Source organism: Schistocerca serialis, chromosome 2 (genome assembly GCF_023864345.2).
Source record: "Schistocerca serialis cubense isolate TAMUIC-IGC-003099 chromosome 2, iqSchSeri2.2, whole genome shotgun sequence".
Taxonomy (NCBI): Eukaryota; Metazoa; Arthropoda; class Insecta; order Orthoptera; family Acrididae; genus Schistocerca; species Schistocerca serialis.
Window position 1 is genome coordinate 983,310,815 of NC_064639.1, and position 27,937 is coordinate 983,338,751.

The 27,937-nt window shown below is 42.8% G+C and overlaps 1 protein-coding gene across 1 annotated transcript in view; it reads right to left on the reverse strand.

Annotated features, from left to right (window-relative positions):
- Positions 1–27,937, reverse strand: part of LOC126456574 (voltage-dependent T-type calcium channel subunit alpha-1G) — a 795,987-nt gene that overhangs the window by 369,366 nt on the left and 398,684 nt on the right. Inside the window, exons 14-15 of the mRNA XM_050092321.1 lie at positions 20,708–20,859; positions 993–1,196 (exon numbers count right to left, since the gene is read on the reverse strand). Of these exons, the coding sequence (XP_049948278.1) occupies positions 993–1,196; positions 20,708–20,859 (356 nt within the window). The remainder of the gene's footprint in view (positions 1–992; positions 1,197–20,707; positions 20,860–27,937) is intronic.

Genomic DNA, 27,937 nt, shown 5'->3' on the forward strand with positions numbered 1-27,937 from the left:
TACTCAATAAAAGTATCATTGTTCACTTTTGTTCCATTCTTGTAAAACACGGTGTTAATTTATCAGGGGGTAACGGACATTTATCGATTTATTTGTCATATAAAAATCCATGGCATTATCATAGAGGTGAAAATTTTGCAAGAAACAGAGATCAAAGCACTCGGTAACGAAGCAATGGAGATCATGGAGTTCTCATGTGCAAACTGCTCAGCAAACCTCTTTGATTAGCCACCTAAAATCTTACCACTAGAGTCAGTACCCACTGCGTACATAATGTTCTGTATAACTTGAGCAACTGAACAATATTTTATTACAAATGTTGGGGAAACATTTGACTACTGCACTTTAAAGATACGTAGTTCATTGTTGTACTAGAAATGAGAATTGGAAAGGAAACTTAATTTTGCTAAAGGCAATCGTAGCAAAACAACTATAACTCGCAGGAATATTATGTCGTTTTGTTGTTACAGGCGTATCAGTGAACACGAAGGACTATTGGATGTATTTGAACACAAACGCATTTGCCTGATACAGGCTTTAAAACGAGAGCAGCAAAAAAACTTAACGAAATGTGCAGGACGTAATACATTTCTTATTAAAATGGGTGTGTTGGTTAAATTATTTCAGATTTGTGGTTTTCTGCTGTTACTGCGGGAAAGATATGGTGGGAATGACCAGCGGCAAAAGCAGCAGGAACTGTACCAGACTCGAGCTCCGGAAGGTCTCAAAAGGTACCTCACAGAGTTCTACCAAGCCAGCATCCGAAGTAATTAAAGGGGGATCTATTCATTTAGAGAAGAGCAGCTCGAGTATTTCTCGCGTCTGTACAGATCTGCGCCACGGCTGAAAGTGCAGGTATCTGTTGTTTGCTGCTAGTTCTTTGAACAGGGCTTAACGAGCTGGGAGGCGTCCCTGCTGTGTCGAAGGAGTGTCGGCGCTTTGTTTCGCAGCGAGCCAGCAGCGAATGCTGAGCGGCGCTCCGGGGTACGTACCTGAAGATGAAGATGAAGAGGATGAGCAGCGAGAAGAAGACGGCGACGTTGTCCATGGTGCGCAGCATGACGAACAGCTGGCGGCGAAGGTTGGGCATGAAGCGCACCAGCTTGAGGATGCGCAACAGCCGGAAGGTGCGCAGCACGCTCAGTCCCGAGCTGCCCTCACCCTCTCCCAGGTACGTCTGGCACATCTCGATCACGCTGCGCAACGGACACAGACCAACCTTCATCCACTTACTCTATACAATTACTCACACAGTGGCCAAAGGTCAGGGGGATGCACTGTGGTGCGAGTCAACATTTGACTGCTTCGGACTATGCTGTACATTTTTCTCCATACGGATTTTACAGTGAACTCAGCATATCGTTCATAAAGGAGAGAGGTCTTGAGACGCAAAAGTAACTTCGGGCGACCACGAAGGCAGCGTTATACGGCCATTACTATTCACGATATGCACAGATGAGTCGAAACATTATAACCAACCTTGGGACCCGCACCCCAAGCCCCACCAGTAAGATTGATGCCATCGGGCGGCGAGGTGGGCACGTGACGTGGGTAGGAACGTATACTAGGGTGCAAAACTTTAGCATCAAATTAACTTTCTTGTCACCTGTCACTGCCAAGCTCCATCAAACTTGGACCATGCGTGGCAAGAACTGCTGTAGAATACACTGTGGTGACAACAGTCAGCCGGCCGTTGTGGCTGATCGGTTCTAGGCGCTTCAGTCCGGAACCGCGCTGCTGCTACGGTCGCAGGTTCGAATCCTGCCTCGGGCATGGATGTGTGTGATGTCCTTAGGTTAATTAGGTTTAAGTAGTTTTAAGTCTAGGGGACTGATGGCCTCAGATGTTAAGTCTCATAGTGCTCAGAGCCATTTGAACCATTTTTTGACAACACCTATGGGGTACCGATATGCACATATAGAGGTAGCGGTAGTATCGTGTACACAAGGTATTAAAGGGCTGTCATTCGTTCTTAGGTGATTCATGTGAAATGATTTCCGCCGTGGTCGCACGACCGGAATTCATACACTCTGAGTGCGGAATGGTAGTAGGAGCTAGGTGAATCGGATATTCCATTTCGGAAATCGTTAGAGAATTCAATATTCCGAGATCCACAGTGTCAAGAGTGTGCTGAGAATACCAAATTTCAGGCACTACCTCTCAACACGGACTACGCCGTGTCCGACGGCCTTCACTTAATGACCGAGAGCAGCGGCGTTTGCGCAGAGTTGCCAGTGCTAACAGTCAAACAACACTGCGCGAAATAACCGCAGAAATCAATGCGGGATGTACGACGAACGTATCAGTTAGGACAGTGTGGCGGAATTTGGCGTTAGTGGGCTACGTTAGCAGATGACCGACAGCCTGCAGCGCCTCTTCTGGGCTCGTGACCGTATTGGTTGGACTTTGTACGGCTAGACAACCGATGAGTTCCGATTTCAGTTGGTAAGAACTGAGGGTAGGGTTCGAGTGCGGCGCAGACTCCACGAAGTCATGGACTCAAGTTGTCTGCTAGACACTGTGCAAGCTGGTGGTGGCTCCATAATAGTGTGTTCTGCGTGTACACGAAATGGAATGGGTCCTCTGGTCCCACGGAGCCGGTAATTGACTCTAAATGGTTACGTTAGGCTGCTTGGAGAACATTTGCAGCCATTTATGGACTTCATGTTTCCAAACAACAGTTGAATTTTTATGGATGATAATGCACCATATGACGGCCACAATAGTTCGCGATTGGTTTGAAGAACATTCTGGGAAATTTGAGCGAATGATCTGGACATGAATGATCTGGACACCCAGATCGCCCGAAATAGGACGTAAACGAGGAGTCAGTTCGTGCACAATATCCCGCACCAGCAACACTTCCGCAACTGAGGACGGCTATGGAGTTCGCATGGCACAGTATTTCAGCAGTGGACTTCCAACGCTTTGTTGAGTCCACGCCATGTCGAGTTGCATCACTATGCCGGACAAAAGGAGGCCCAACACGATATTGGGAGGCATCCCAGGACTTTCGTGACTTCGGTGTACTTAAATGGGGATCCTAGGAAGAAAGACGCCCTTTGTACCTTGGTGGGAGAATGTGGAGATCTGTATTCCAATAAGACTGAGTGATCATTATCCTGCCCCCATTATAGGAATCATGATAGTAAAAGAAGAGAAATTATGACACGTACAGAGACATAATTTTTTCCTCACTCAGTACCAGAAAGGAACAGGAAAGAAAGTCGCTAGTACTTGTACCATTCATTTCGCCATGACCTGTACTGTGGGTCCCTTACATCCCCCGTTGATCAAACACCTGTGGTGTTCCTGCGGAAAAAATATCTCCGCGATGTTGAAAATCCACCACACACACTGGTGATCTTGGAAACTTGAATTCTTCTGTATTTTCCGAAATGCTATGACCCACGAATCTTGCACCGATTATCATCTCACTCTTAAAGTCCGTTAACTGGCGCCGTGTTGCTGTGTCTGTAACAGACAACTCTGATACCATTTCTATATTTGTGCCAAGCGCCACATCTAACCACAACATTTGGGCACTGTGTATGGCACATTTTCAAACGGGACAATGCTTCCCCTGACTTTTGGCCTCTGAATTTACAAGTTGCTAGGATCTTTACTTTGTTAGTTACATGTTCCACAGATAATTTGCACAATTTTTATCGAAATGATTTGGACGGATTCACTTTACTTGCTACATGTGTTAGAGCTGTTTGTGAGTATGGCTATGTGCTATGTGTTTACATGGTACTAAATAGCAAAAACTGACTTAAAAGGAATACGAGTGAACATATTAGTCTTTAATACTACTCGCATAACTATTGACACACTTAAATTCTGTATTATATTAGTTTTTAATAAAATTATCGTCTGCGGAGTGGAAAGTGTTGTCCACAACAACAATTATTGATTCAGGGTTAGTAATGTTAAACAAACCACCAATTTTTAATTAAAAATCCGTCTACTGACAGGAAAGAGTTCTCCAGAAGAAGTAACATAAGGCTACTCATGTAACTAGTGAATCAATTAATTTTAATATTTTTAGTTATGCTTGCTTCCAGTTTTTAATTACAAATCGTCTATGGAATTGCTGGTGCAGTTAGAAAAAATAATTGGAGGTTTTGCTACCTGTCAGACACATTTTGCTATTGGGCAAGTGATTAAAGGTTTTTTTGGATAAATATAGATTTCCTTTCTGAGCCACTGACAGTTGCGTTGACGAGTAATGCAAGTCAACTGTCTTCTAATGTGCGATTTCCAATGCACAAAGACTACTGGATAGTTGGAAGCGTCGCAGAGGATGGCATCAAAGAGGCTGGTAAGTTTCCTTACTAGCATGATGTGGCGAAGTGGGCGCATTTGATTATATGGTCCCTGTGGACCCCAGAAATATTTGCACTGTGGACCACACTAATTGTGCAATTTTCATGTATGCAACGAACGCGAGCAGTATAAAAACATTTCAGTACGTATGTAAGGCAGCAGAATAAATGAAGGTCAATATTGCACCTTACATAAGAGTTTGATACGTCTTAACAGGAAGGTGAATACGAAACCTAACTTACTTTTGCGGTAATGAGCAGATTTGCCTATAAGTATGTAAAGCAAAAGGTATGACACTCAGTCGACGGTATTAACACACCACTCGTATAAAATGCATGTCAATGAGCAGAAGGTGAAAGAAGGAGCGAGAGGAAACGTTTTGTGTGGGAGCAGGCGTGGACAGAAGCAGAGGCCACACCATGGATGGGAGGCACCACGAAAACCTCTTAGGGGGCGTTCCGCGGCGGGAGTCAGTGACCGGGCAGGTGACGCATACTGGAGAGCAAGTAATGAGCTAACAGAAATAGGACAGAAAGAAGCTTCAGAAAACTGCCTTTCAGAATTCCAAATGGACATGAACAAAACCAGTCACGCAGTTGATAACGTGAACAGCGAGTGGTACACTTGTGATGTACGCATGTAACTTTTAGGCATCTGGAGCGGGTACAAAACGTCTGATTGGCGGAAACAAACTAGGAAGGAGTAAAGTGCCGAAATTTCAACGCAGTTTCATGGTAGGGCCTTTGCGATTGGCAGGGAGAGTTTCCTCAAAATAAGAGGAATGCTCCTATTGGTCGAAAAAAGCTGTGATGTGGAGAACGAAAGAACCCAGGTTGGGAGATAGTTCGGTTACAAGAAAGACAAGAGGGAAATTTTCAGGGACTCTTCTCTGAACTGGCGTCAAGTGCAGAATGGAGCGCATAATGCTCTGTACAATGCAGAGGAGAAATTTGTGTGAAAATGCGTTCACTGTGTCTGACATTCAGCTAGATATCATCTGTAGCGTCGTTTAGCTCGAACTGTGGGGAAACGATCAAGCCAGTTAGTTAATTGTTCTTGCGAGGACTGAGAGGGCATTTTAATATACAACCTGCTCCAGCTACGCAGTGTATATCGCCATATTCCAACGAGAAACATACGGAGGTTTTTGCTGGAAAAATCAGTAAAGGCTTAGTTAGTTTTTATAGGAATTTCAGAGGACGAGAGCAGCTATTCAGACGACAGCTCATCACAGCTAAGGTAAATACCGTGAGCAGAGGCGTAAACTTTGTTGGTTCACCAGCTTGCATCCACTGTAAACCTGAGCGACCTTGGGTAATATTTTGCTCAACTTGTCACAAAACTAACCACCCTCCGTAGACTTGACTGTTATCCTAAATAGTACCGAACTTTGAACCGGAATCGGATGATTTATTGCAGTACTGGTCAACATCATGACGTAGTCATAAGAATAATTTTGTAAAGGAACTTGTAGTTAAAATTTACCATTGTTGTGTTTAAGATTATTTCACTTTCTGAGGAAGAGATGCGTTCGTTTGACAACTGTCATAGCATTGTCACATTGTAAACTGTGTAAATGCATATCTTTCTGTGATAAGATTGCAACATTAAACGAAAATATTTACAGCTTACACAGTTGTTCTGTCGTCAAAACCTTACACATATTATATTACAAATAAGACATATGTCGTTTTTGTGGTCTTCAGTCCAAAGACTGGCTGCATCTTTCCATGATACTCTTCCCGGTGCACGCCTCTTTACCTCCAAGTAACTACTGCAACCTACATCCTCCTGAATCTGCTTACTGCATTCACCTCTTGGTCACACTACGATTTTTACCCTCCACACTTCCCTTCAGAACTAAATAGGCGATCCCTCGATGCCTCGGAATGTATCCCATCAACCGATCCCTTCTTCTAGTCAAGTTGTGCTACAAATTCCTCTTCTCCACAATTCTATTCAGTACCCCTCAACTTTGTGGATTCTAGGGAGCATGTTCATAGCGATCTCGAAGGTTTATGTATTTTACTATTCGCCTCGTTCGTGTTTATATCTCCCACGATATTTTCGGTGGGATGCAGGTTGCTGAAATCTGGCTCATTATTTCTCTAATCATGATGCGTATTCTGTGCAGTCATTCTTCGCCGTCAAAGGGTGTTGCGAAACTGGGGACCATGGAAGCTGAACATGTTAGGTGATCTACCCATCTAATCCTCATCATCCTTTTGTAGCATCACATTTCAGAAGCTTCTATTCCCTTCTTGTCTGCACTGTTTATCGTCCATGTTTCTCATCCATGCATGGTTACACTCCATACAAATACTTTCAAAAAAGACTTCTGACACTTAAATCTATAATCGATGTTAACAAATTTCTCTTCTTCAGAAACGCTTTCCTTGCCATCACCAGTCTACATTTTATATCCTCTCTACTTCGACCATCATACGATATTTTGCTTCCCAAACAGCAAAACTCATCTCCTACTTTAAATGTCACTTCCTAATCTGATTCCCTCAGCATCACATTCCATTATCCTCGTTTTGCTTTTGCTGATGTTCATCTTATATCCTCCTTTCAAGACACTGTCCATTCCGTTCAACTTTTCTTCCAAAACCTTTGCTGCCTCTGACAGAATTACAATTCCTTCCCCAAACCTCAAGGTTTTTATTTCTTCTCGCTGTTTTTCAATTCCTACTGCTGTTTTCTTTACTGCTTGCTCAATATACAGATTGAATAACATCGGAGGTAGGCTACAACCCTGTCTCACTCCCTCCTCAACCACTGCTTCACTTTTGTGTCCCTCGAATCTTGTAACTGCCATCTGGTTTCTGTACAAATTATAAATTGTCTTTCGCTGCCTGTCCTCTGATCCTTCAGAATTTGAAAGAGAGTATTAAAGTCAAGACTATCAAAAGCTTTCTCTAAGTCTACAAATGCTACAAACGTAGGTTTGCCTTTTCTTAACCTATCTTAAAAGATAAGTCATAAAATCAGTATTGCATCACGTGTTCCAACATTTCTGCGGAAGCCTAACTGATCTTCCCCGAGCTCGGCTTCTACCAGTTTTTCCCTTCGTTTTTAAAGAATTCTTGATATTATTTTGCAACCGTGACATATTAAACCGATAGTTCGGCAAATTTTCACACCCGTCAGCACCTGCTTTCTTTGGAACAGGAATCATTATATCCTTCTTGAGGTTTGATGGTATTTCGCCTGTCTCGTACATCTTGGTCACCAGATTGAAGTGTTTTGTCATGTCTGGCCCTCCCAAGGCTATCAGTACTTCTAACGGAATGTTGTCTATTCCCGGGTCCTCGTTTCGACTTAGGTCTTTAAGTGCTCTGTCAAATTCTTCACGCAGTATCATATCTCAATCTCATCGTCATCTACGTCCTCTTCCATTTCCACAGTACTACCCTTAGGTACATCGCCCTTGTATAGACCCTCTATATACTCCTTCGACCTTTCTGCTTCCGATTCTTTGCTTAGGACTGGCTTTACATCTGAGTTCTTGATATTCATACAGTTGGTTCTCTTTTCTCCAAAGATGTGTATCATTTCTAAACGTAACAATTGTATTTTTCTCATCACGACTTGCGAGAAATGTTTATAACTCATTCTGTCATTTGTGTGCTTCCCAGTCGCTGCAAATGGTCACGTAGCGCCAATTAACTTACCAGGTGCGCGTGAGAGTGATCACTGAACTGAAGACTTGTCTAAATAATAATATCATCTAACGTAGTCGTTCCACTGGTTCCTCTCAACTGACAGTGATTATCCTCAAAATAGTTCATAATATTTCTCAAAATGCCAACTTCTACTGCATTCAGGGTATCATTGATGGGTGCCTTCAAAATCTAGGATAGCAGTGAAGATTGCAATTTTTTTAAGAGTTGGAGTCGACATGACTGGATTCACTTGCCCTGTTACTTCGCGCAGTTCTATATGTTTTAATCACTCCAGTGAGGCAGTTACTCGCTGCATTGTTCTAGTCTACTGGATATAATAAATGTTACTACATTGAGCAAGCAGTAAAGGAAACAAAAGAAAAATTCGGAGTAGGTATTAAAATTCATGGAGAAGAAATAAAAACTTTGAGGTTCGCCGATGACATTGTAATTCTGTCAGAGACAGCAAAGGACTTGGAAGAGCAGTTGAATGGAATGGACAGTGTCTTGAAAGGAGGATATAAGATGAACATCAACAAAAGCAAAACAAGGATAATGGAATGTAGTCTAATTAAGTCGGGTGATGCTGAGGGAATTAGATTAGGAAATGAGGCACTTAAAGTAGTAAAGGAGTTTTGCTATTTGGGGAGCAAAATATCTGATGATAGTCGAAGTAGAGAGGATATAAAATGTAGGCTGGCAATGGCAAGGAAAGCGTTTCTGAAGAAGAGAAATTTGTTAACATCCAGTATTGATTTAAGTGTCAGGAAGTCATTTCTGAAAGTATTCGTATGGAGTGTAGCCATGTATGGAAGTGAAACATGGACGATAAATAGTTTGGACAAGAAGAGAATAGAAGCTTTCGAAATGTGGTGCTACAGAAGAATGCTGAAGATTAGATGGGTAGATCACATAACTAATGAGGAAGTATTGAATAGGATTGGGGAGAAGAGAAGTTTGTGGCACAACTTGACCAGAAGAAGGGATCGGTTGGTAGGACATGTTCTGAGGCATCGAGGGATCACCAATTTAGTGTTGGAGGGCAGCGTGGAGGGTAAAAATCGTAGAGGGAGACCAAGAGATGAATACACTAAGCAGATTCAGAAGGATGTAGGCTGCGGTAGGTACTGGGAGATGAAGAAGCTTGCGCGGGATAGAGTAGCATGGAGAGCTGCATCAAACCAGTCTCAGGACTGAAGACCACAACAACAACAACTACATTCTTCGCCAAAAATAAGTCTGCTAATATGAAACACACAACTTAATTTGAGAAAGAACTTTCTCAGAATGTACGTTTGGAGCACAGCATTGTATAGAAGTGATAATGGACTGTGGAAAAACTGAAGGGTGAGAGAATCGAAGTGTTTGAGATTTATTGAATTATGAGGTTGATGCGTAAGTTCGTAGCGTTTTTCCAGAAGCTTAATAAGCATAACAGATACACTTGTCAGAGACTTCACACCCCAACGCTGGGGTGACTTTTCGATTACGCGACTGTAGAAATCACGTGGCTTTGAATGAAGAACTCCCTGTTCGGAGCGCATTTTCATCCGGAAAGGAAGTTTCTTGAAGGTTGTTCGGTAGAGAGTGGAAAAGGTGAAAGTCTGAGGGAGGAAAATCAGGTGAATAAGATGGGAACTGAAGCAGAATGCGCTCGGACGTTATCGTGGAGTTGTGTCACTTGATGCAGTGTTCCTAATCGTTGTTATTGGATTGCGTCTGCGACACACCATTTACCGTCAATAGTGACGAAACAAGATGGGAGTGGTCGATGTTGTTCAAGCGCCAATTGATGACGAGCAAGCAGATGTTCACATAGAGGACCTCGCAGATTTGTGTGATTTTGGCTTAAATCATGCGGTACCCATACACCCGATTTTTTAAGGGTCCCCATTGCATGCAAATGTCTTACGATGGTGGAATGATCACAGTGCACCACATTTGCCAGTTCTCGAGTGCACTGTCATGGATTATTATGGATTAATGCTTTTAAACGATCTTCATCAAACCCCGAAAGTCTTCCTGAATGTGGGGAGTGACTAATGTCAAAACGACCCTCCTTAAAACGAGAAAACAGTTTTCTTATAGTGCTCTGTCCAACTGCAATACCCCATACAGGCGCAAATGTTTTTGGCTGCCTCCGTTGCTATCACCTCTCTGTTGAAATCAAACAGGAGGATATGTCGGAAATGTACCGATTTCTCCACTTGGAGCTCATACTCTAGTGAAGACAGCTCCACTCACTATCTCCAAATGACAAAATCACAGTACATAAACTCAAATAACAACAGTGAACTGAAAAGAAAAGATATTAGTAGGAGCTTCCAAGAATCGACGAGGAGAGGAACATTCGCAATCATTGACAAGGAGGAGGGACAGGATGATAGGATATTTGTTGAAACAAGAATAATCTCCATGGTACTCGAGGGAGCTGCAGAGGGTAAAAACTGTACGGTAAAACTGAGATTGGAATACATCCAACAAATAGTTAAGGATGTTGAATGCAACTATTACTTCGAGATGAAGAGGTTGGCACAGGAGAGGAATTCGAGGCAGGCTCTATCAAACCAGTTTGGTGGTTGACGAGCTGAGTAAGAAGTATGAACTGTAGCTTTTAGTGTTAGTAAGTATTTTAAGAAATACTCGAATGAAGTAATAAATCAAAACAGCCAGTTATAAACGTAAAATTGTGTCGAGGAAGTAAGTGGGAAGTGTATGTAGCATAACAAAGTAAGGAAATGAAAATACGTCATATTGTTTGTTCATTAACTTTCGACTTTTTAATGCAGACGATGAACAGGGGTGAACAGGGATTAACTATATTGCAGTCAATGTTTCCGTTTCGTCAGGCAGAAAGGGCGGAATTTTCAGAAATCGAAGACGGGCGTTCAAAGGGAATCGGATTGAGCTCCGGGCGGGCGGAGGTGCGCGGTATTTTTAATCTGCCGGCTTCGCGGGCCGCTGGCTGTGAAACGCGCCCTTTGGGAGCGGCGTGGGCGGCTCAAATGTCGCAGCAGGTGAACCAGGGCCGTGAGGGACGCCTCGCAATGGGCCAAAACTAAGTGGAAGAACACTCTAAAGGCGTAAGACGAAGTACCTGCAGCGAAACTCTAACATCCGCCGGCGGTGTAGCGACGACACTTGTAACACTGATATGTCGTGCGACCCAGCTACGAAACATTTGGAGGCAAAGTAGCAGCCAGTCCAAATCTCTAATATAGGGAAAGTGCCCCAATAACATTTAGTCATAACCTTCGACAACAGATTTAGCTTCGTCCTTAGATTACGAGTCGATAGGTATAAGTCACGGGCTGATTAAAAGCCGAGTTAATTAATTTCCGATTAAATAATATCAAATGGATTTTCCCCGGCAATGAGGGACCTCCGTAGGCTTGCCTAACAACATGACTCGCGGCCAGTGAAGAGATTGCAGTTTTTTGACGCATGGTTTAGTTAGTATAGAACTGGCACTACAAGTGGGACACACACTTCGCCCTCCGTTCTTGCGGAAGACCCGCTATTCCAGGTTTCCCAACTGAGAGGTCGCCGACACTGCCTTCACGGGCTGGAACGAGTGCGCAAGAGGCGGACCTTTTAAGCTGGTCACGGAACTTCTCTTCCTGTCGGCGGAGGCAGATAGTGCTGTTCGATCTTCGGACACGAAAGTGATGGGAGACGCTCTCGATGTCCCAGTCGAAGGCAGCTGCAAGAAGGTAGCTGCAAGTTCGTGACAATCGTCCGCGAGTGAGCCGCCGCCATAATTCACAGACGTACATGCTAGTTACATTGGTAGCGGCCATTCATCGCGCGACACAATACAGAATGGTCAGTAAATAGTTTACTCATGCTAATCGGAAATAATTTCGACATGACACGATACGTGTTCACCAAATTGTTGGTGCAGGAATCGTATTATGTTTCCGTTAAAGCAATCTCAGTCACCCCTGCCTGTGCTGGTCTCGTCAATTCTCATGACTATTAGTACTTCAACATCCCTCAGTGCACTTCCTCTTAATTCAGGGGTTGGATCATTCAATGTTTTGTCCGTAATTTGTACTGCTTGATTGTTATTGTGTCTTGACCTGCAGCAAGACGAGTTCTCCCCAGTTTCTTAACTTCGTTGGTGAGGAGTAACCATTATTCACATCTAAAAGGCTACCTCTCGTTTAACGTTTTGTATTGAAACAATGTACACATCATACCAGTTATGTCTGTTTTCTTGGTCTGTTGTCTCTCCCTGCTGTCTCTTTCTTTAGCAATCAATCACTGAAACCATGCTAGACGTGATGGAGCCTAATGCTGGCCGCGGTCTGGACAGCGGAAGCATCACGAGTGAGATTTAATATCACCAGTTCTTAGGGGAACAAGGAAAACAGACAGCCAAATTAATTATTCAATCATTCTCCTCGAGTAGCCGCACTCTGACGGGAAAGGAAGGTACCGAACCATGAACAGCTCCTTCACCCCTGCGTTATCAAAGTGATACTCAAGCATTTCCATACCACTGGGGATGATATTCTAAATTTGATCCTTATGCAAGCGTATTTTAAATATATTTATCCTGGAAAAAAGCCATTCCTAGAGATGAAGAATGACCTGAGTACATGATAGCTGTAGGGCGTATCTAATGTTACTTGACATTTTAGGGTGGAGATCGCAACACAGCATTCCCTGAGGTCGTTCACACGTAGCCTATCGCCTCTCTGGGGCTTTGAGAATGGTCAAATCATCGCCATGAGGGATGCGGAAGCGTCATAGTGACACATCGCACGAACAGTTAGCTGCAGTAGAATGGCAGCAGAACGCCTGTTGACGAGATGGAACCAACAATTTGACAAGAAGATTAGACAGTGGTTCTTTCAGAATAACTACACCACTATAAGACTGTAGAGTTGATCTGCTAGAATTAAATTTTCCTTATCTTCGATAAGGACAGAAGCTGAAGTAATGAATTTAAATTTGTGCCAAGGTCAGGACTTGAACCCACGTCTGTTGCTTACTAGGCAGGTGTGCTAACCGCTACACCATCGTGGCAGAGTGGCTACGACATCTGCGTTGACTACCACAGTCCAGTGCTCTCTCTAACGCAAACTTCAATTCATGCCTTCAGCCCGTTTTCCCCTTCTTAAGAGTCGCTACTGCCAAGACTATTTGATATTGGGATAGCACCCCAGCTTTGTAAATAATGGGAAAATACCGCCTGTATCTTAGACGTAGGTGATCTATTGATCTGATAGAATTACATTTTTCTGAAGACATGTGAGTTTCATCTTTATCTTCGATAAGGTCAGAAGATAAAGTAATGAATTAAAATAGACTCAAGACGTGAATTAATGTTTGTGTTAGGGAGATCACTGGACCACGGTAGTCTGTGCAGGTGTGGTAGCCATAACGTCACGGTGAGGTAGTAGTTGGCACATCTGCCTAGTAAGCAGGACACGGGGTTCAAGTCCTGGCCTCGGCACAAATTTGAATTCGTTACTTCAGCTTCTTACCTTCTGGAAGACTGTCGAGATGTTCGACTGGCACTGATAAATATGCAGATGTTACCAGCTGAAATCCGGGCTGTGCTTACAGGTAAAGAGTCACCACAAACCATCGATAACAGATTACAGTGACCTGTAATGAGATCTCGAGTTACCGCTGAAATCATATCACAAACAACACAGACTTGCATCGTGCAGAATCAGAGTCAAATGGGACATTGAGTGCTGTCCTGCTGTCCTCAGCGGTGAGTCTAGCTTCGGTTTATGGCGATCAGATCGACGCCCACGTGTTCTCAGACTACTTGTGAAACGATTCAGGAAGCTACGATTTTCGAGACCCATACTTCTCCAACTCTTGGAATTATGGTGTGGGGATGTATTGGATGTGACAACAGAAGTGATGTACCAATTGTGGAAATGAGGCTGAATGCTGATGTGTATGTGTCATGATGGGAAACGCTGTTGTCATGCCCTTCCTGCTGGTATGTTCCAACAGGATAATGCAAGACCCCATACTGTAGTTCAAACCACAAGTGCCGTGAAGAATATACAGATGCTTGACTGGCCTGCCAGGCCCACTGATTTTCTTCTATCAGAGCATGTCCAGGATGAAAAGGGTAGCTGTATAATTTCACACCATCCTCCACCAGCAAAATTTATGAACTGACACAAAAGGACATTCACACATGCCAAGAAATTCTTCATGGCATTCAGAGGCTGGTTGCTCCCATACCACAGCATATACCAGAGTGTATTTAGGCTCGTGGGGGCTGCACTTCATACTAATGCAGATGATGGACTTGTGTGCCCAAAACATAAACACCAATGATGAAGCTTTATGTATATTCCGACAGGCCCACAGCTGCCTACAAGGCAGTACGAGGAGCGATCTATGGTCGTGGCATGTGTGCTCAGCATTTCGCCAAACCTGTATCCTAATGGTGCGGCTGCATTTTTATTCAAGCAACTCCTTGTTTGGCCTTGTGAGGCCGTGTGTAGCCCCTTCCAGATCTCCTTATCTCAGAAAAAAATTGCAGTGTTACCGGGAATAGAACCCAGGTGAAGCATGGAAGGGAGCGGCATTAACCATTTTTTTCTATCATTTCCTTCATCATTTTAGTCAGCAATTCTGTGCGGATGTCACCTAACACTAGTAGTGGAACAAGGGCGGTGTGGTCCCAAATCCAAGATGGTGGCGATGACGTCATCAAAGATGGCGTCTGTGATGTCATCTGCTTACGTCATCCAAGATGATGGCCATGATGTCATTCAGATGGCAAATGTTGTTGGGAAGATAGGTCAATTAGGCTACCTCCACTAACCTAACCCCACTCCCCTTCCCTTCCCCAAAAGATGGTGGAAAGTTCAAATTCCATCAGGACAATGCAATACACCTATACTAACCTGAGAAAAAGGCACGAAAATAGGTCACTTCGGCTACCTCCACTAACCTATATCATGTGACCACCACCTCCTCCTAGGAACTGGCTGGAAAAGGACTCAATCTGTGATGGACCAAAGTCTTTATTTTGCATGCACTATTTATTTAAACTATTAGAGGCAGTACTGCCATCAAGTGTGTTCACCCTGAGGTCCAGAGTCCAACTGGCCTAGTACACAGTACTGCCACCAGAGGGCACTGTTATCCATTCTGTGATGTAATGCGAGATGGTGATCTGGGGTGGGGGGAAATGGCAGGAAACAGTGTGGTCACCATGGGGTCAGGAGTCCAACTGACCTAATACACAGTACTGCCACCAGAGAGCGCTGTCATCCATTCTGTGACGTAATCCAAGATGGCGGGGAAAATGGTGGGAAACCGTGTGTTCACCAGGGGGTCCGGGTCTAGTTCACAGTACCGCCACCAGAGAGTGCTGTCGTCCATTCTGTTACATAACCAAAGATGGCTGCCTGTCGGGGAAAATGACTGAGCCTGGCTGCTGAAGAGAGGAAGGAGTGTACTTTATCTATTTTGGAACAATTTATTTAGGGATGGATTTGAGATAGTATATTTATCACACTGTTACAAAACACATGATCTGACATACTTGGGGTCACGCCACACATCCTACAGACCTGTAAACTACTTGTAAATTACCGAAATAACGCTCTGCAGACACGCAAACAACTCCTAAATTACCGAAATGATTTCAGTACACAGCACACTCCTCCTAAATAATGCAGTACACTGTTGTGCAGACACGGAATCAATTCATAAACTGTCCAAATAACGCATAGCACAGCCTACAGACCTGCTCACAAAACATTGCAACAGACACACAAACAATGTTTGCAGGTACCACCTCCCACCCCCTGTCCACTGAACCACACAGGAGGCTACTGTACACGCTCCCAGGAGTCGGGATACACCAGCAGCCCCAGTGAAGAGGAATTTTTCAGGTGTCAAGTATGAAAGGGATGCCACCACCTTATGCTTAAGGGACCAGAATGGGCACCTGGGTCTGGCTTGGCAGCTGACAGCCACGTCACTTCGTGGGGGCTGCTGGTGTATCCCGGCTTCTGGGAGTGTGTGCTGTAGTCTCCTGTGCAGTCCAGTGGACAGGGGGTGGTGGGTGGTGCTTGCACACGTTATTTGCGTGTCTGTTGCATTGTTTTGCGAGCAGGTCTGTAGGCTATGCTATGCGTTATTTGGACAATTTGCAAGTTGATTTCGTATCTGCACATCAGTGTACTGCATTATTTAGAAGGAGTTTGAATGTCTGTGTGCTGTGTACTGATATTATTTCGGTAATTTAGGAGTTGTTTGCGTGTCTGCAGAGCGTTTTTTCGGTAATTTACGAGTAGTTTACAGGTCTGTAGGCTGTGTGGCGTGACTCCAAGCATGTCACAGCGTGTGTTCTGTATCAGTGTGATAAATATGCTATCTCAAATCCATCCCTAAATAAATTGTTCCACAATAAATAAAGTACACATCTTCCTCTCTCCAGCAGCCCAGCACAAGCTGAGTCAGTTTCCCCTCCAGACAGCCATCTTGGGTTACATCACAGAGTGGACGACAGTGCCCTCTGGTGGCAGTACTGTGTACTAGGTCAGTTGGACTCTGGACCCCATGGCGACAACAGTGTTTCCTGCCATTTCCCCCCACCCCAGACTGCCATATTGGATGATGTCATGGAATGGATGACAGCACCCTCTGGTGGTCATACTGTGTACTAGGCCAGTTGAACTCTCGACCTCGGGGTGAACACACTTGACGGCGGTACTGCGTCTAATTGTTTAAATAAATAGTGCATGCAAAAAAAAGACTTAGGTCCAGCACAGGTTGAGTCCTAGGAGGAGGTGGTGGTTGGATGTCTTAGGTTATTGGAGGTAGTCAAAGTGCCCTTTTTTCCGCATTTTCTTAGGTTAGTGGAGGTAGTCGTGTTGTATTGCATTGTTGTGATGGAATTTGAACTTCCCACAAATCCCTAGGAAGATAAATTAAGAAGCGCTGGATGAAGATGAATTTGGTTTCAGAAAATGTATAGGTATCACAAATTTCTGTCCTTGAGCTCATTAACAGAAAAATGGGAAAGGAAAAATAAGATCGCTTTTATCACATTTGAAGAACTAGAAAAGGCCTTTTGTGATGTAAAGAGGAATAAGGAGTTAAATATATATAGATGAACAAGGATAAAAAGCAGTGATGGATGAGTACTGTACAGTATTTCCGAGAATTAGATGGGACTAATGAAAATGGAAAATCAAGAAAAAAACATTATTTGTGGAATGTGCAGGGACAGAATGCAGTTTATCCTTTGTCTAAGAAACAATGAAGAAGACCAAAGATCAAATTTAAAAAAAGAAGTAAATGTGTCAGGAGGGCAGATGCGACATAGGCCTTTTAGGTGAGCGTAAGGAACATTTAGAAGAACTATTGAATAAAATGAACTTAATACTTTGTGCATAACTTGAGTAAAGAATAAATAAGGCAAATAAAAAAGTGATGAAACGTAGAAGGAGACAAATAATTTCATAAGTATCGACAATGTAGTACGTGCAGCAGAAGTACAGAAAATTTTTTCCTGCACGATAAGTACGACTGCAAGGAATAGACGGACCGAGGAAGACATCAGAAAGAAATTGACACAGACGAAAAGGAGATTTAAAATACAATATTGCTATCAAATATTGACAAAGAATAGAGCTGGATGTTCCTGAACCATTATGTGTGGGGCACAACATTTTTCGGAAGTGAATGTTGACTGTTGAAAAATAACTGAATAGAAAAAGTGGTAGCACCTGAAATATGGTGGCACGGAAGCGTGTTAAACATCAGATGCACGAGGAAGTACGAAACAAGAGGCATCTGGGACAACAGGCCGTGATTAATGTCTAATTGAAATCATTGTCAGAAAAAAGGACGGGCTTGTCCTTTATTGACGTCGGCGTTTACGAGTTGCGAACTTGACGTTGGTGGGAACAGTAGAGAGAAAAAACTACAGGAGGAAACACGTGTTAAGTGTAACCGTGACGCCGTTGAGTGGAGTAAGTATGCAGAAACGAAAAGATTAGCTCATGATGGAAATAGATGGAGAAGGACGTTGACGGAGTATTAAAAAATACTTGACGAATATATGTTACTTTTTAAGGAATTAGTAGAATTTTATATAAGAGTGCGTTATTCGGTAACATCTGGCGTACAGGGAGAGAAATGATGTACATACCGAAATGGATTACCTTCTTAAGGTTATAAAATAGTATTTCGAAAACTAAATTCGGACGAACAAGTAAACATTGCCATTACTGAACAACACCTATACAGTAGTAGTATCAAATATAACTTGACGTAGAAAATATGTTGGCGCAATTACGTTCAGTCAGAAAAACACCAGATTAGGTCAGGATAGAAAATAACTTCTGTGTACAATAAGATTTGACCCACACGGCTTGTTTGCATCCAAGTGTCACGTTTGTCTGCTTAGTTCAATGACTTATTTTGAGACGCTACTACACATCTCACCGTATGACTAACAGTGAGTTGGTGAGGAATGCATATTTATATTTGGTGCAACAGCAAAGATATGGCGCAGCTTCCGTGGCAACACTGCCGTTCTACATCTACATCTACCCAACGGTGTGTGGCGGAAGGCACTTAACGTGCCACTGTCATTACTTCCCTTTTCTGTTCCAGTCGCGTATGGTTCGCGGGAAAAACGACTATCTGAAAGCCTCCGTGCGCGCTCGAATCTCTCTAATTTTACATTCGTGATCTCTTCGGGAGGTATGAGTAGGGGGAAGCAATATATTCGATGCCTCATCCAGAAACGCACCCTCTTGAAACCTGGCGAGCAAGCTACACCGCGATGCAGAGCGCCTCTCTTGCAGAGTCTGCCACTTGAGTTTGCTAAACATCTCCGTAACGCTATCACGGTTACCAAATAACCCTGTGACGAAACGCGCCGCTCTTCTTTGGATCTTCTCTATCTCCTCCTTCAACCCGATCTGGTACGGATCCCATACTGATGAGCAATACTGAAGTATAGGTCGAACGAGTGTTTTGTAAGCCACCTCCTTTATTGATGGACTTCAAATCGTTCCGCACGCATACTCCCAGATATTTTACAGAAGTAACTGCTACCAGTATATGTTCCGCTGTCATATAATCATACAATAAAGGATCCTTCTTTCTATGTATTCGCAATACATTACATTTGTCTATGTGAAGGGTCAGTTGCCACTCCCTGCACCAAGTGCCTATCCGCTGCAGATCTTCCTACATTTCGCTACAATTTTCTAATGCTGCAACTTCTCTGTATACTACAGCATCATCCGCGAAAAGCCGCATGGAACTTCCGACACTATCTACTAGGTCATTTATATATATTGTGAAAAGCAATGGTCCGATAACACTCCCCTGTGGCACGCCAGAGGTTACTTTATCGTCTGTAGACGTCTCTCCATTGATAACAACATGCTGTGTTCTGTTTGCTAAAAACTCTTCAATCCAGCCACACAGCTGGTCTGATATTCCGTACGCTCTTACTTTGTTTATCAGGCGACAGTGCAGAACTGTATCGAACGCCTTCCGGAAGTCAAGGAAAATAGCATCTACCCGGGAGCCTGTATCTAATATTTTCTGGGTCTCATGAACAAATAAAGGGAGTTGGGTCTCACACGATCGCTGTTTCCGGAATCCATGTTGATTCCTACAGAGTAGATTCTGGGTTTCCAAGAACGACATGATACTCGAACAAAAAACATGTTCTAAAATTCTACAACAGATCGACGTCAGAGATATAGGTCTATAGTTTTGCGCATCCGCTCGACGACCCTTCTTGAAGACTGGGACTATCTGTGCTCTTTTCCAATCATTTGGAACCTTCCGTTCCTCTAGAGACTTGCGGTCCACGGCTGTCAGAAGGGGGGCAAGTTCTTCCGCGTACTCTGTGTAGATTCGAATTGGTATCCCGTCCGGTCCAGTGGACTTTCCTCTGTTGAGTGATTGCAGTTACTTTCCAATTCCTTGGACACTTATTTCTGTCAGCCATTTTTTCGTTTGTGCGAGGATTTAGAGAAGGAACTGCAGTGCGGCCTTCCTTTGTGAAACAGCTTTGGATAAAGGTGTTTAGTATTTCAGCTTTACGCGTGTAATCCTCTGTTTTAATGCCATCATCATCCCGGAGTGTCTGGATATGCTGTTTCGAGCCACTTACTGATTTAACGTAAGACCAAAACTTACTAGGATTTTCTGTCAAGTCGGTACATAGAATTTTACTTTCAAATTCGCTGAACGCTTCACGCATAGCCCTCCTTACGCCAACTTTGACATCGTTTAGCTTCTGTTTGTCTGGGAGGTTTTGGCTGCGTTTAAACTTGGAGTGAAGCTCTCTTTGCTTTCGCAGTGGTTTCCTAACTTTGTTGTTGAACCATAGTGGGTTTTTCCCGTCCCTCACAGTTTTACTCGGCACGTACCTGTCTAAAACGCATTTTACGATTGCCTTAAACTTTTTCCATAAACACTCCACATTGTCAGTGTCGGAACAGAAATTTTCGTTTTGATCTGTTAGGTAGTCTGAAATCTGCCTTCTATTACTCTTGCTAAACAGATAAACCTTCCTCCCTTTTTTTATATTCCTATTAACTTCCATATTCAGGGATGCTGCAGCGGCCTTATGTCACTGATTCCCTGTTCTGCACTTACAGAGTCGTCGAAAATTTCGGGTCTGTTTGTTACCAGTAGGTCCAAGATGTTATCTCCACGAGCCGCTGCGCGTCGCTCACCTGAGTACCACGATTACTCCGTCGAAGACGTTGAAGCCGTTGCTGATGTAGCCGAACGGCCCTTCGGCGATTATCTTGAGCATCATCTCGACTGCGAAAATGGCGGAGAACACGATGTTACTGATCTCCACCGTCACGGTCAGTTCTTCGGGCTGTACAACAAGAGAACAAATAATTTACGACAATACTCTTATTAAAGTAAGAGAGAACTATAGTGTAGATGAAATCATTGCCATTACTGAAAAGCACTTATACAGTAGTAGTATCAAAACGTACTGTCAGCTTACGAAATTAATGTCAGAGTGGTAAACAGGACAAATTCGCAACTAGGACTTGACATCAAATCTTCCAATGCCTTCATTCGGAATTACGATAATTTTTTACTAAAATACCAAAAACACATTTTTTTGCATCCATTTCGCGTGTGTCATATTTAGGTGCCACCATTTCTAAGTTTGGTTTAACACAGGCGGTTATTTGTTTGTGCTATACTTCATATAACTGGTTACAGATTGGCATTGTGAAACCGAACAAGTGAATTAAAAGTTTATGATTATTTTCTCTCTTATCCTCCTACCACTGCACAAATTAGGATTGGGTGAAAGAATCAGAAAGAATTTGGAAGAACTCGAATCGGCAAATCACTGTTGTCTCTCAACACATTGTAATTTAGCCACTCTACAAAGCTCAGATATAGACGTAGATGTCGTTCTGAGATGTAAGTAACACACAAATTATATAACACGAGCAGGTGGGACTACACCAACTGTATGATGAATGTTTAATTACTTGAACGAGAAGCTACCTGTACATCTTAGGAGTATCGTTAATGGGCTACGTAAATAAAGCTATAGCGAAATACATTTCGTTACATTATTTTGGGACCTGTAAATTTACTACATAAAATGGATGGGACAGCGTTGGTTTTTCTTCTCGAACATGAATGTGTACCACAGTAATGCTTGTCTAGTTTACATGGCTATTTTTATGATGTGCTGTTTGATGTCAACATGTGTTTGGACTGTAGAAATGATGCAGATATAAAGGCGGAGACAATGTTGCAAATGTTTATCCACTGGTGCCACCTTGCAAGCATCAGTTTCAGTATTGTATACTGCCATTATCTCAGTTGATACGCACCCAGAGATGTACAGTCTAACACTAAACATTGTGTAATCTTTAGCCTAATAACTACTACTGACATATGTTCAGTACCACATTTCCCTTATTTATAGGTAGTGTTGAAGCGTGGCTGCAAACATCGTCTCATTACTAGGATACAGTTGTTTCAAAGATGCATTTATTGGCGTTTAGCATCTCCAAAGATGCGCGCAGTAGTCGATCCTAGCATGACTTGCGTTGTGTTTTTTGAATTAGTACGTAGGCAGTAGTATCTTCGTGAGTTCTCAGCCCGCCTAGACAAAGAGCGGCAAGCGAACTCTTTCCAGGTGAAAGAGTTCTATTGGCGAAATTTAGCCACTCATTGTATGTGAAATACGTTGCAACAGGTAATTTGTCTGTCATTGCTAATAGGCTTCCTTAGTCTAGTGACTTTGTGCGAGTGCGTTTACCAGTCGGTTTTCATAACCATTACAATTTCATAATGGTTTTGCATGAGGTGGCCACGTTAATAAGTCTATCCATATGATATTTGTCCATCGGTATTTGTATCTAGTCTAGTCAAGATCTTTCAAACAGAAATGACAGTAAGCTTCCTCTTGCCGTTGTTATTTTGTTTTGGTAATGTTTAGTTTTTTGTGTCAAGATTTCCTGCCAAGTTCTTTAGTTAGAAGTGACCGGAAACAGTGTGTAGCCATTAATTATTACATTCTGCATTTTGACGATGTGTGTTTGTCCAGAAGTATTAATAGAAACATACCGTGGAGGAAAATTTAATTTTTTTTCAAGAAGTCTTTGAGAGTCTGAACTTTTATAGTGTGAATTATCTTGGTCAGGTGGCTTATGTATAAATAACGATTTCATAAGCTGGTTACCAAGTACTATCAGTGGTCACATATGTAACTGCTTGTTAAATAAACAGATGTCTGAAAATTCATTTTTGCCACATGAGAATTTTTTAAAATTATGTTAACGTCAGGCTATCCGTTACGAACGACCTATGCCAATGCCTGAGTACTCTAAAACAATCTTTTAAATTATACAAATGTCTCTACGTTACAACCTCCTACAGTAATAAAGCGGTTTTTATGTTTGTTGTAATTTTAAGGTGAGTTCAGCTAGATGTGACAACATTTAGTACAAATTTTTGTGAGAGTCAGGAGTCGAACTCTGTTGCGGACTATGGAGACAGTCAAAAGTGTATCAGTGCTTCGACTTTTTCTGGGATTGCAGACAAATCAATGGAGGTATTGTTATCATAATCAGATGCATGTACTCGTATATGTGTTCAGCTGTCAATATTTCAACTTCTCTTTAAACTTGTAGACATACGAGTGGACCTATTATGATCGTAGTCAGATGCATGAACATTTTCTCAATTATTCTTTTATGCAATTGTTGATGAAATGCAGACAGAAAAAAAAGTGTCCTGCACAGGTTTGCCCTGTAATTAATGACCTACTTACACTAAAGTATTATCAAATGATGTACAGAATGTATCAAAAAATCATCCGATTTAAAAAAAGTCATAACAATTACGTTATTTGAGATATGTGCGTGAACAACGTACTGTTGGAAAGAGCAAATTCTTGAGTTTTACATGGTTCCCGCTAGGTAGCAGCAGTGTTCGCCCACTTCAGTTCTAGGGAAAATGGTGTCGGGACAACAGAAAGTGTTGCGTGTTCTACGCTTTGCGTGACTTTCGCACTAGGTATGGTGTGGACCCTCTTACAGCACAGAGCATTAGACGATGGCATGAACAATTCCGAGCAAGAGATTGGTTGTGTAAAGGCAAAACGCCGTGCCATCTCCGAGTGTCTGACATAGACATCGAAAGCATCTGCCATAGTTTCACAAGGAATCCACAGAAATCGGTTCGCCGTGCAGCTCGACAGCTCAACATGCCCCCGACGTCCGGCTGGCGTATGTTGCGTCGATTTTTACACATGAAACCATATAAAATTCAGCTACTGCAAGCTCTTCGTGAAGGTGGCAAACAACAGCGTGTGGAGTTCTGCAATTTCGTTCTTGGCAAGATCAAAGATGACAGTTTTCTTCCACACTAAGTGTTTAGTGACAAGGTAACATTCCTTTTAAATGGAAAGGTGAACCTTCATAATGTGAGAATATGGGGTATGGAACAAGCACATGAAGTTGTTCAAGCGAGGGACTCGCCAAAATTTAATGTGTTTTGTGCAGTTTCACGGGAGATGGTGTATGGCCCATTTCTCTTTGCCGAGAACACTGTTACGGGAAGCACATACCTCGATATGACTGACAACCTTCTTTTCCCACAGTTGGAGACTGATGCGGACGACTTCATTACCAAAAGGATGGAGCACCGCCACACTGGTATCAGAAAGTGCGGGAATTTTTAAATTATACGATTACTGAAGGATGGATCGGTCGCACTGGGCCAAATGATTCAGCCTTACATTACTGGTCTCCAAGGTCACCGGATCTGCCTGTATGTGATTATTTCTTGTGGGGGGTTTATACAAGACTCTATTCATGTGCCTCCATTACCAACAACAATGGATGACCTGAGACGTCGCATAACAGCAGCTGTAGAAGCTGTAAGTTAAGACTTGTTCGTTGCAGTGTGGGAACAATTTGAATACCGCATTGACATATGCCGTGCATCTCAAGGGGATATGTTGAACACCTATGAAAAGGTATAAAAGCCCGCATCTCGTGGTCGTGCGGTAGCGTTCTCGCTTCCCACGCCCGGGTTCCCGGGTTCGATTCCCGGCGGGGTCAGAGATTTTCTCTGCCTCGTGATGGCTGGGTGTTGTGTGCTGTCCTTAGGTTAGTTAGGTTTAAGTAGTTCTAAGTTCTAGGGGACTTATGACCACAGCAGTTGAGTCCCATAGAGCTCAGAGCCATTTAAAGGTATAAAAACAACTTTTTGAGTTTATCATTAATCAAAAAACAAAATTCATTGTATATTTTTATTAGTTTCAGAAATATAGACGTGGCAAATCGGATGATTCTTTTCGATGCACCCTGTATGTTTCCAGAGATTAACCTTTTACAATGACTATTTTGTTTCATTTCATTTGGCAACAGCTACCAGGATATTAATTGATAACACAGATCTACAAATTAAAACTTGTTGAGAGATGTGATTCTTAACGTTTCAATGCCATTACTTTAAAAATGACTTTCAATCACGTTAGATTTTACTATCATTTTAGCATTTTATCATTTAGCATTTTACTATCAAATTACAGGCCTGTTTACCTTATAAGCAGCACGTTAGTAAGATCTTATTCGTTTGTTCTAGAATGTTTGTGTCTCGGATTTAATCTTGTGTTTTTCTTTAGACTCCCTACACAGCGTCCAGCGGTAATCTGCAATCACTGAAGTATTCCATCGTTCTTGGTGTCTCCTCTTCATTTCTCGGAAACCGTGATGCAACCTTGTTCCTCACTGCCCCCATGTTCCCAGGAAACATGCCCAAATATGAAAATAGATAGTGTAATCTGAGACTCATGTTGAATACTAATGTAATCAGCTTCTGTAGCATGTTGGTTGCAATTTTGATATAATAACTGCTCCTTAGAAAATCATCCATGACTTCTTTCAATGCACACCAAGCATTTTTCTCTTTGGAAGTCACAGTAGCTTCAAATTGGCTGGCTTTAGCTAGGACTGTGATTTGAAGATCTACAAAGATTCTTTCTTCAATTTTGGTTCCAGACAGAGCAGGAAATTTAGCACTGAGATATTTAAAACAATCACCATTTTGATCAAGAGCTTCCGCAAACTGTTTCATTACACCAGCCAAGAGAAATGGAGGCCCTATTACTCGATGACCAGTGAATCAGAATTGAAGAGATAGTGGAAAAATCGAAAATCAGTCGGGTATCAGTTGTCTACATCTTATGGGAACGAAGTTTTTCGCGACGACACTTATATGTAAAACATTCTCGGTATTCTTGCCGCGTCAGTTCTGGATAAAATTTCGAGCCTTCGACGATTACCTCCATCGTCATCGTCATTATCATTGTCTATATCTTGCCTGACAATGGAACATCACAAAGGTCGCCGCCGCTGATTTCCGCGACTGCTCACACCTACAAAAATTCCCCTTAACGGATCTGTAGTGGAATTGTTGCAGCTCTGTGAGTCGAATCCAGATGACTCTTTTAGGCGCGTAATAACCACGAACGAGAGCTGCATGTAGATCTATGACCCTTAGACAATGGAGCGAAGGAAATAGGAAATAAGCGGGTTCAGAACCTACGCAAGAGACGAATACCGAATCGTAATTAGGCAAGGTAATACTGAGTGTTTTTTGAGATTGCCATGATACTAATGGATTACTCGCAAGGAGAAAACCGTCACTGGAGCGCATTACCGAATTTATCTGAGGGGATAATGGGAGGCTGCCAAGGCGGAACGTGTAGTAAAGCTGTCCAAGGGTGCGTTTTTGCTAAATGACAACGCATCAGTTCGTTCTGGACACGACAGAGCCACACATGCTGCTTCTTTGGACTATCAGTATTTGCCTCACCGGCCGTATTCTCTTGACGTAGAACCCAGTGTCTCTCTCTTTCGACGGATGTAGAAGATATTTCTAGAAAGACGATGAGATGATTACCGACGTGATACGGTTCCTGAATAGGCACACTTCTACTGCCGAGGCCTCCGCTAAGTCATCCATCGTTGTGAGAAAGTCTCGGTCTGAAGGGCGAATATATAGAGGAGGACTAACACCAGCACCAAATTTCGTGGTTGCAGTGTGATTCCTTTTTTATTGAGGTTTAAGTACCGCCCATCTCTACAGTGTGCTTACTACGAGGGGTGTCCAGAAAGTAAGTTCCGGTGAGTCGCGAAATGGAAACCGCAATGAAAATTCTATGAAGTGTAGAAAAATATCCGCTACCAGTCACAATAAAAGGTTATTTGTTTGTCACACTATCGGTTTCGGGCTTGCGCCCATCTTCAGGTGTTTATACATTCAAAAATGGCTCTGAACACTATGGGACTTAACTTCTGAGGTCATCAGTACCCTACAACTTAGAACTACTTAAACCTAACTAACCTAATGACATTGCACACATCCATGCCCGAGGCAGGATTCGATCCTGCGACCGTAGCAGTCGCGCGGTTCCAGACTGTAGCGCCTAGAACCGCTCGGCCACCCCGGCCGGCTTTATACATTCATGTATATGTTTATACTGTTGGAGATCACTGTATAAAGACAAAACATTAATTAGCTGTTGACTACACAGATACAGGTGGGACAATTGTAAGTGGTAGGGTAGCATTTGACGAAAATGTATCTGTACTTACATAAATATGAAGGACCATTATTACAGTTATGCTGTGGTGATAATTTTACCACTTAGTTACAACTATCACCACAGCATAACTGTAATAATGGTCCTTCATATTTATGTAAGTACAGATATATTTTCGTCAAATGCTGCCTTACCACTTACAATTGTCCCACTTGTATCTGTGTAATCACCAGCAAATAATTTTTTTGTATTTATACAGTGATCTCCAACAGTATAAACATGTACATGAATGTATAAACACCTGAAGATTGGCTCAAGCCCTAAACCGGTCGTGTGAAAAATAAATAACCTTTTTTTTGCGACTGGTAGCGGATATTTTTCTACACCCCATAAAGGAACAGTCACGGAGTTCGACAGCATCCACTATGGATAGAATTCATTCAGTCCTATGAAGCTTTGCACTGAGGTATTGGGCGGTGTCTTTAGTATCCTTGTCGAGCGCGTCACACTGCACTTTGCACTTCTGAGTCCTCAATGAGCACATAAAAATACCTAGAAAATAACCACCCCGCAGTTATGGATGCCGGCCGAGATGGAACTCCACATAACGTAACTGTCATGCATTTCCTTCTTCAAGCCAATTATCGGCCGCACACTGCAGGAGCAATGAAGACGCTTCTGCAGTGTTTTCGATGGGAAGTGTTTGATCACCCACCACACAGGCGGGAGGCGGCTTCCTCTGATTTTCATCTCTTCTTACCTACCGCTGGCCATGAAGACAACACTTTGGCACAGAAAACGAACTGGGGACCAGTGTAGGGAGCTGGCTGCTGCCTTCTATGATGAGGGCATTGGAAGGTTG